Raw genomic sequence first — 11,348 nt, 5'->3', positions numbered from 1 at the left:
TTCCTTTGTCTTATAGACATTCACCATTCATGTGGAAAATTGTTGGGATTAAAAGATTGGTGAATGAGAAATAGAGGGAAGAAAGTGGAGGGAAAGTAAGCTCCCTTTTGCTTCGGAAAGAGCAAAGTGTCCCTCATTGTTGGTGGAAAGAAAAGTCAGTATGCTTATCTCGAGAAAGCACTTCTCTTAGTGTTAAATGGGTTGGAAAGAAAGTAAGCCTCGCGTCGTCGCCGCTCGGCTCGGCTTCGGCTTCAGCTTCGGATTCGGATTTAGCCAAAGATTGATTGATTAATCTTTTTGGACAAAATTTCTTTCAATTATTTAACTAATTAATTAAATTAATAAACGAAAAAATCCAACCAGGAATAACCCAGGACCCACGACACGATCCGGTGTGGTTCTTTTCCGAATTATTTTAAATTATTTTCCCGAAATATTTCAAACGTGAAATGTTCCCACCTGTTCCAACAGCCATGGCTGTTTCTGAAAGGTTGCAAACCTTTTCAGAAACAGTGCCAGAAAAATGGCTATAAATATAGCTTGATCCCAGAATCCTTTATTACGAAATTTTCTGATAGTCTTCTTCTTCTTCTGCACAAAATTTTTCAGTGTGTTTTACAACCATTGAGTGGTTCGCATTCATCAGAGTTTTTGGTACCAATACACTGGTGAGTTAAATCGTTCTATCCTGGGAGGATAATATTCCAGCACCTCGGGTACTTGAGGGGAATAATTTTCTTAAGGACACACTGTGCATTCAGTGGGCTCGATTTATTTTTGAAATTAGTTTCAGATATTATTTCGATATTTTGTTGCTGCTAACTTTCTATTTCTGTTTTCTGTTTCAGAAAGTTTATTGTTTCATTATTCATTATAGTAATACAAATTGGATAACAATATACATATTACGTCCATCTATCAGTCCAAGAATACACGCTATGTTACTTTTATTAATAAAAATACCTTACGTTTAATGGCAGATCAGGTGAACCTTAAAATTAATGCGTTGACATTTTTTTACTAGGCCACCTAGCACGTGTAATACGTTGCCAATTAATTAAAAGTGGGGCTCACATCTGTTGTCGTTAAATCGATGGGTAATTTTTGTAATAGAAATAACGACGAGGGTATATTTGGACGAATAGATGGACAAAGGGTATCTATAAACCATTTAGTAAACAATAGGGGTGGTTTAGGCCCTTTTTCATTTAAACAATAGATATTCTACTCCTCAAAACTCAATTATATTTTTAAAATACCTATTTTATCCTCAATTTTATCAGCCTTAGTTTTTTTTTTTACTTTTTTAATACCACAATTTTTTCTTAATCCATGTTATGAATTTAATTATAGTAAATAATTTTTTTTAAACAATAAAAAAAAAAATCAATCATATATAATTTATTGAAATTGAATAATGAAAGAAATAGGAACAATTAATAAATTAGAATAAAAGATCTTATTAATATCAACCAAATAAAAGGTAACAAAGTAATATAAAAAATAATAATAATAATAAATAAATTTAGATTTTATAATAACTTCCTAAAATATTACATACTTATACCTTGGATGTTCTTTAAATTATAATTTAAAATATATTTCGTTAATAAAAATAAAAATTCAAATATATACTTATGTATTTCCCTAATATCAATCAAATAAAAGGTAGCGCAGTAATATAAAAATAATAATTAAAAATAGAGTTAGATTTTATAATGAACTCCTAAAAATTACATATTTAAATCTCGGATGTTCTTTAAATTTTAATTTAAGATATCTTTCTTTACTAAAACTAGAAATTAAAGATAACGATAAATTTTGTTACAAACTCATACAAGTACTATTCTAGTTAAATTTTATTGAGCTTTAATTATAAAATTCATAATAAGATATTTAGCTAAGTGTTTTACCAATCTAAATATAACAAAAAACTTATATGCATAGAGGAGAAATTAAAAATACCAATGCATATGATAGGAGGAGTAAAATGTCTATTGTTTAATATTGGAAGAGGAGTTTGATTTTTAAGGCAAACTTGGGGGATCAAAATAATTTTTACGTCATATCTTTTAGAAATAAAAAAATGGAGTTAATCATTGAAGTCATGATTTTCGATTTCAAAATATAAAAAGTAAAAACACACAAAATAAATAAATATATATATATATATATATATATATATATATATATATATATATATATATATATATATATATTCGACATTAATGTATTTACATAAAAAAAAATCACTTATCTACTTAATGTTATTAATTTTTACTGATAGAGCCTACATTATAGACATTTCATGAGATTTCATGTTCATCTTAAAGATGAACATTGGAAAAATTTGCCACTTGGACAAAGTTGATGTCAATTTATTACAACCAAATTCTTGACAAAGGTGTAGTATTGCTTTTCTCCTAGGGTTTACACACCGGCCCCTACGTACACTCCCAAACCTTACCCTATGTTTATTCTTAGAGTTTAAGTTGAAGAGAAAATAAGATAACAATCTATTGATAAAGATGAAGAGAAAATAAGATAATAATGGTAACTAACATTGGTATCAAAAATTAAAATTCACTAGTAATGGTAAAAATAAAAAAATTTACACTGTTAATATTAATGACTTAAATCCTTATTATTTTTTTGCTTTACAAATGGATGAATAAGACAAGTTTCTTGTTCGTTATTATTATCATGTCCTTTATAAGGAAGACTTGATGTGGTTTGGGTCAAATCATGAAGAGAGGTAGTGGGAAAAGTCTTTGAACAATATTGAAAGTTTCAATATACACACATATAATTATTGATCCCATATATAGCTTCCTCAAGTACTCCTTAATTACAACAATAACCTATTCTTATTCTCCTCTTCCACATCCAATGCACCCTTCTATATAAATGTCATGAAAAATTATTCAATTCCTATATGGAAATGGAATTTTCATCCCCTCAAATTCAATACCCAAATTTCAATTTCTTCCAAGATCAATCACCATTACCATGGAATAATGAACTTTTCTTAGATCATGACCATTTGACTAAATATCCATGGGAAGTTGACTCCTTCGAAGAAAAGTACGATCGTCAGATACCAAGAAGTTCTTCATACTCAGACGTTACGAATTCCTCCAAAGGAAGCAATTATCATGAAGAAGAGGTCACATCACACAATTCCACCCAAAACAAAAACACAACAAAAGAAGAAAAAGAAGAAAAACACTATATAGGAGTTAGAAAAAGACCATGGGGAAAATATGCAGCAGAAATAAGGGACTCAACAAGAAATGGAATGAGAGTTTGGTTAGGGACTTTTAATACAGCAGAAGAAGCTGCTTTAGCATATGATCAAGCTGCACTTTCTATGAGAGGTCCATTGGCACTACTCAATTTTCCTATGGACAAAGTAAGAGAATCACTTGAAAATATTAAGTATTCTTGTGAAGATGGATTGTCTCCAGCTGCTGTTTTAAAAGCAACAAATAAAATGAGATGTGTGAAACATAGGAGAAATAGGAAGACGAGAAAGAAGAAAACTGTTTTGGTTTTTCAAGACTTGGGGGCTGACTTGTTAGATGAGCTTTTGATGAGTTCATCTCAGAGTAACACTTCAAGTTGTTTGTAAAAACTGCTCTCTTTTTTTTTCCACTTTTTTTGGTGGACCTTTTATGTGTATGTATATTTCTGATTTGGTTGTCATTGTGAATCTATATATAGTTAAGGTACACTGGGTCTTATTATCTTAATGTTAGTATTCTGTATTTTTATGGAGTTCAATTTCACTGAATATGTGTCGGAGACAACGGGCAGTCCTTATACTATTCCAGGAATCCAATTATGTACCAACTCCTGAAAGCTCAATATATCTGCTAGCAAGGTTTGATTGGGAAATCACTAATTCGATTAATTCAGATTTATAACACCTAGGGCAGCGGCAGAGCTAGGATGAAAAGTTGAATATCCTTCGTTAAAAAAATTATATTGATTTTTCATTCTAAAGTTAAACATAGTTTAAGGTCGAAAAAATCACATTCATCCCACCAAACTTTACTCTAGAGAACCTTTGGTGAGATTTAAATCCGAAAAGTGATGTGAAGTGAATAGCAACTATTAAGCTACAAATCCAATTTCTCGTCTATAATATAAATGTTGTAAAAAATCATTCTGTTACTTCTTTTTTTTTTTTCATTTTCTAAATTGCTAATCATAAATATCTTTTCTGACTATTATATTTTCCTTTACCCTATTTCTAAATTGACATGTTTATTTTTCTATCCAACAACTCAATATTTTTCCGTCTTGTCGGGTGTCCTCCTTTCTAGGTTACGAAACAGTGATGTGCTCTTTTTCCTTTTGTTTTTGTCTTAAAGTTCTCACGTTAAGACATATATTTATGTTATATATTCTGATTGTGTAAAAGTTTTTAACTTATATGTATTATACAGTTTAACATGCGACCGTCGATTAATTATTATTTTTATCAGATTATTGCTTAACGTTGAGCATTAAAGTTTATTTAATTACCTTATAAAATATCTAACTGTGTGAATATTTCTAGAAACTTCAGTATATAGAATTTAAGTTCACGATTTGAATTTTGAATGGTGTAGGATCTCATTTCTTTATTTAGTATATTAGCATATATAAGACATCAAATTCAACCTTGATTTGACAACCCTCTCGATCATCATTATAATCTCTTTTTCTCCCAATAAAGCTCGAAAGAATATGCTATCTCCCTATATAGTTTGATCCTTTTCATACGTTTGTTTCATTTTCGTCAAATTGGTCATTTTTGTACGTTGAAAGAGATATAATAAAAATATAAACCACCTCTGCCTCCTGTGAAAAAAATATATATTTGTGGTTGAGATGTGGATTAATTGAGACCCTGAATTGTATCCTATATGTATGTTCTAATTATTATTATAATATTGAGCTTAAGTTATATGTACACGTCAATAAAAAAATTACACTATCAGATTACTCAAAAGATATATCTATAAATAAGATTTTTTAAAATGTGAGATCTGTAACCTTGAAGTAAAACATGTTACATGTTATAACAGGTAAATGTGATCTAATAGTTAAAAAATTTCATACATAGACAATGTATATAACTAATTAATTACTTACACATACATGTATACTTAGGTCTCGTAGACTTTATCTTATACTATTACTATTTATTAATTTATTTACTTATGTTCCTTCCATCATCAAGTATCATTATATTTGTTTGACATTTCAATGGTTGGTCCGCTCGCGGGGGACGCTTTGTACGAATTACACTTATAATCTTATCAACAATGTTGACCTTGAAATTATTATTATTTTTACTCATTCGGTATCAGATATCTGCATTGAAGCCTCGACTAAATCGGATTCACACGACGTAATGTTCATTAAAGGGGAAAGTATTCGCTATCAAAAAATCTTATCTATTCCACAACTATCCTATGTGGTACCTCGAACTATTAATGAGTATCCAACTTTAATACCTAAATGAGATTTACAAGGACGTACAACCAAATTATATACCAAATTTTATTTTATATGTACATAGACAGTTGATTTTTCGTCAAAAAATATTCCCCAGAATTAGCTACTTGTGCACGTTTGGCTATATATTTCTGATGCTTTTCATACAATAAGAATGAGTCTTTTGCAATGATTGAAGTATTCATCATCTACTTAATTTAAAAAGAAAAATATATTCGTAGAGAAAATATATACTGAAATCTGTAGGGTAGACTTTCAAGAAAAGAAATATGATTTTGTTCAGGCAAAACTGAAATTTGCAAGAAAAAATAAAATAAGGGGGGAAAAAAAAAAGGAGTTGGTATGAATCTTCTTGCAATTGACAATTAATTCTCCTTTAATTTTCATTTGAAATTTTAAGAGCGATTTTCTGTACTCCTAGCGAGCAATTTCATGGCGCTTTAGTTCAATAATACCAATAGAGCATATTATATTAGTTGAGGTTTGATGTTTATCACAATAATATAATTTTACCAAGAATGAGGGTTTATTGCTTTTTTGGTTGAAAAGAGAAATAAAAAAGACAAAAATCACTACTATTAGGGTGATTAGTAATTAATTAATGAAATAATTTAAAATCTGACAGTAGGTAGATAGTTGTTTTAAGTAGGGAGACAATTAACTGCAAGAAACCTCATGTCAAGATAAGGAGATGTTAATTTGCACATCAACTTTATAAATTCTTTTGAAAAAATACACGTAGTTAACTTTAAATTCTTATAAATAAGAACGAGTCTACATTATTGATAAGATGAAGTTAATTAGCACATCAACTTTCATTTTATCAATAATGAAGTTGATAGAAAAAATACACGTTGTGTCTTTATTTTCCTTTCTTATTATTATAGTTGGTTGCTTATTATTTAATGATTTTTAAGCAAAGGGTCTTACGAAAATAATTTTTTTATCTTCACAAATTAGGGGTAAGATCTGCGTACGCATTACCTTCATCGAAGCTCACTTGTGAAATTACACTAGGTTATTGTTGTTGTTGAAGTTGATAGAAAATGTCCACAAAGAAGCTAACAAGTTATAAATGAATATAGCTTCGCGCCACTGAAGATTGTGGTGGGATATATTCTTTATAATTAATGAGAGATCTTGGTTTTGAATCTGAAAAATTAAAAAAGAAACTTGATAGAAAATAATATTTTTTCTTTAATAGGTCTTACGTGACATAAATTCAATTTAATTGAAATCTCAATACGAATATCGAACATAAAAATAGGGTGAAAAATAAACTAAAAAAAATGTTATTATCTACTTATCCTTTTCATTGGATTTATATCTCTTAGAAAAGTTGTTGAGGTCCGCCGACGGAAAACGACAAACCAGATGTTAGGTCCAAGATGTTTCCGTACTGCTGACTTAAAATAAAACTAAATCGTACTTATTAAAATAATAATATATTTTTATATTTAAAATAATTTAATTTCAATCCTTTAATCTTTCCTGACATAATTTATAAAGTATTATGTTACGCTTAAGACTTAGATTCCAAAATTAATTTTTTTTAATCTTAAATTTCATATTTAATCAAATAGATTTACATAAAATAAAATTGAGTGAGTACGTTTTATCTAATTTACTCCCCAATTATTATGAATCATACAACATTTTTCAATAATGAAAAATACGCAATATTATATTATTACATAAAATTTAGAATTTCATGTCCTATCTATTCTTAGAACTTCCTTTAAAGATTCAAAATATCATTCTTCTTAGAACCTGTGCTTAAAATGCTTTTTACGTATTTGGCCACTCGATCAAAGACTTTTTTACACTCTGTAGCCAATACACATATGTTTTATACTAATTATGTATAACACGTTCATCTTACGGCTATATTTTTGCACGAGGTGCTATTTAAATTAATTTCTCTTTCTTTTCTATAACAAGTCAATGTTTCGTAAAGGGTGAAAGGGTTTCTTTACTTCGTTCAAATGATAAATAAGGTAATGTTTTCTATCTCCATAAGGTTAAGAGCGAATAAATGGAGTTTAGTAACTAACATTTCCACAATATTTTGGGTGTGCTTTTCCATCTTTCGAAGAGAAAAAATGTGTTAAAACCGATGATTGTTTAGGTCATTTTTGACTTGCAGAAAAATTTCGACAATGTCATTATTTGAATTTGCAAAACGTAAAAGAGAATTAAATAATCTTTACTCTAGGTTAAATCATTAATAAATTTATAAAACGCCCGAAACCCCACAAAAAATAAAACCAAACTTGAAAGATTACGTTCTCTTTTTCTATTGAATAATAAGTTCACTAAGGGGTGGATGTAGTTTTTCGGTTACGAGTTCAACTGAATACATATTGAGTATAAATTTAAGAATCTATTAAAATCTCAATAAGTATTAAATTTGAATTCATAATTTTAATAATAAAATAAATTTAATGATAAAAATTATAAAATTTAAATTTATAAAATTTAAATTCTGAATCCGTCGCTGCATTCTCAACGGATAAAACGGAGCGAAATTAAATGCATATCACCTCGCAATCTTGGTTTCATGTTACTTCAAGATTGGGCGGTGGGGAACCAGAAAACTTATTTTCTTTCTTTCTTTGTCTTATCTAGCCACTTTGCTCTGCTAAAAGATTCAAAATAAAAGAGAAAATGGTCAAATTTGCTCCTTTAATATTTGAAATTGAGAACTTTGGTATTTTGTTATAGTATTATTATCTACGCTAATAGAAAATAACATCATATTTGCCCTTGTAATATGACCATTATTTTAGTTAATGGAGTCCATATCACATAAGCATAAGCATCTTTGCAAAGTGTAGATTTTGTTGACAATATTCTTTGGGACCCAAAAATATTGCATTGTGTGTTGGACATCATTTGCATAAGTTGTATCTCTTCTTTTACACCTAAGAGGCCAAGACTTTTTGTCTATAAAAGGGAAGGTTATTAGTTCATTTTAGACACAACAACAAGACTTGTCTTCATTTCTTGTTTCTTCCTTTCTTCCTTTATTAAAAGTGTTTTGTATGAGAGTTAAGTGTTGGGAAGCACTTGTGTGAACCCTTTCTTTGGAGTGATCTTGTGAGGTTATTCCCTTAGGGTATTTGGGATTAATTAGAGTGTTTACTCTAATTTTGTACTCTCTTTTATACTCTTATTGTTATAGTAAATTGCCCATTTCCGCTTGTGGACGTAGGTCACTTTGACCGAACCACGTTAAATTTATGTCTTCTTTATCTACTTTAATTATCGTTGTTATCAATTTCAATTGTCTTTGTTATTATCATTATGCCGTTATTTGACTAAATTCTGTACCACCCGAATTTCCGATCCTAACAGCCCTTGACTCCTAATCAGAAGCAAGTTATTAGGTTTTGTCGACCTCGTAACCTGAGTTGTAGCTCTGCCATGCCCCTGACGGAGCTCCAACTAAACGAAAAGTTTGAATCATTATCCAAAGTTAAGCAGTAAATTTGGATTTTTCTTGAAGAATCTGAACACATGTAATCCACTCGTATCACGCGGGAGCTTCATTAATGGCAGTTGCAAGTACGACACGATTTGCCAACGGCAAACAATATATAAATCAAAGTGGAACGAGAAAATAAAATTAAACAATTTCAAATAATATATGAATAAATTTAAACTTTTTCCAGACTTAAAATTTTCGAACATGAACCTTTAGCACAAAAACTATACTCGAATATTTTTCCCGGAAAAAGTATGAGGAGAAAATGACATTTTTTTAGGGCTTGGGTATGAGAAGAGTCAACATCGTGCAGTATATTAGTATAATGAATGAGAGTAGCTAGTGCATCAACTTTTAATTTTGATAGGCAAGTTGATATGCAAATATAAAGTATGTCCCAAAGAATTCTTAATTATGCAAGTGGAGAAACAGAAATTTATACGGTCCCCCACAACATAATTTTGTCATTTTTAGAGTAAATATGATCCCGTTTTAGAGCAATTGAGCAAACATATCAGGCATTTTGGATAACATTTGGTTAAAGTTGAAAAGATATATATTTGAAATTAAAGGTTATTATTATTATTATTTTTTATGAAAGTCGTACTTGGACATAAACTTTGATCGGAAAGAAGAGGTTGAAAATTTAAGTGGAAACTATAATTGTTAACCGTAAAACGGTACAGTTGAATTTATACGTGGTTTTTAGACAAGTGAACTAATTTGATCCTGAAATAATACAATAATTGAAGAGATATATAATACTTAGCCTTGAAATATAGATGTAGCAGAGATGACAATTCTAGGAACAATGTTTCTAAAGCACAGCGATGGTGAGATCAAAAAGCAAGAAATTAAAATTGTATAAAGCTTTGTATAAAATAGAGTATAAGTTTGCCAGTAAATTCGTGTCATTCACAATGATAACTGAGCTCACTATTTATAGTTATGTCTAGGGAAGGAAGTCCTACGATCATGTCCTCCTTTAATGTCAATTATGAGGGTCATTGATGAAGACATAACGGTGAGCATAAATGCCAAATTCTCTGTACGGACTATCGCTCTTAATGTTGCAGAATATGCCCTATTAAATGCTATCGGGCGCAGAATATTTAACACACCTTTATGAGCGTTATCCTTTCCGGTGACAAGCGGAATGGTTGCGTTCGGTCTTCGGTCATTCCTATCTTGGGTTCCACGTGTCCTCTCTTTAGATGTCCACGTGTCATATCATATTTCACCCTATACAAATAATCCCCCTGCTTTCCGGTAACATAACTTTGTGTTACCGGAAAGTTGGTAGAAATACCTTTATGGCGAGAATTACTATAACTCCCTCTGAAAGTTTCTGATAGTTGATTAGACGCATGTCTCTCCGCATTTAATACCCCAAACACACGTCATCCCATGATTCAGCACAATTTTTATCGATTATCGAGGTAATCATGGCCATGAATTTAGGCTCCAAAATTTTACTTATACACCACATTCTTTTCCTTTATGTTTCATAATTTCTCGAGCTCCTAATTTGCATCTTTGTTTTCCATTTTTACTTTAGTTCTCTTCAAACACAAAACCTTTTCTTTTTCGATGGCTTCTTCCTCTAAGCGTGTTGGTTCTACAAAGAACAAAATCGAGGACTCTGTTCCTCCAACAGTGGGTTCCATCATCCTAAGAAAACTCAGTACCATAAAGGACCTTATAGAGAAATTCCCTATTGCTAATCCCCGTACAGGGGCTGTTAGTAAGTACCCTTCTTTCATTTGTCCTTCCAGTATTCCTGCTGTGAAGGAAGACTGTCGCTGCCATGAGTTGGATATCATCACTCCTAATTTGTCGGAGCGAGTGACCCTTCCCAAAGAAGGTTTTACATACTTTTATACGTATCCCTTTACTTTGGGTGCATTTTCTTTGAGTGAAGAGTTTGATTCCGTGATTGCGGAGTTTTACCTTCGCTACCAAGTGTGTTTGGCACAGTTAAGTCCTTAAATGTGGAGGTCGGTCGCCTCCCTTCGACACTTGTTCCAGGAAACTGGAGATGAGCTAACCTTGGCTCATATGATAAATCTTTATTCCCCCAAAATCTTTCGCGGGAGAATGACAAACCTTTGCAAGCGTGGCCACCATGCTTTGTTATCTAGCATGGATGATGACAATAACCGTAGATGGATGGAACGATTCGTTGTAGTTGCCACCAACGATATCATTCCACCAATGACTTCATCTTTTCCGGCCGCTTGGAACCGCACTCGTAAGTTCTTTGTTTTGTATTTCTTTTTACTAGATATTCCTTTGTGGTCGCATCAACTCTTCACCCTTCGCATGTTTCTGCAACTCGATGGATCCCACCGGT

At 30.9% G+C, this 11,348-nt stretch overlaps 1 protein-coding gene across 1 annotated transcript; it reads left to right on the top strand.

The window, feature by feature from the left end:
- The first annotated feature begins 2,683 nt into the window (after positions 1–2,683).
- LOC107788505 (ethylene-response factor C3-like) lies at positions 2,684–3,729 on the top strand. The gene has a single exon (XM_016610179.2). The coding sequence runs from the start codon at positions 2,936–2,938 to the stop codon at positions 3,629–3,631; it is 696 nt and encodes a 231-aa protein (XP_016465665.1). The 5' UTR covers positions 2,684–2,935; the 3' UTR covers positions 3,632–3,729.
- The last annotated feature ends 7,619 nt before the right edge of the window (positions 3,730–11,348 follow it).

This window comes from Nicotiana tabacum, chromosome 23, assembly GCF_000715075.1.
Source record: "Nicotiana tabacum cultivar K326 chromosome 23, ASM71507v2, whole genome shotgun sequence".
Classification (NCBI taxonomy): Eukaryota; Viridiplantae; Streptophyta; class Magnoliopsida; order Solanales; family Solanaceae; genus Nicotiana; species Nicotiana tabacum.
This window is presented reverse-complemented; position numbering and strand designations above follow the sequence as displayed.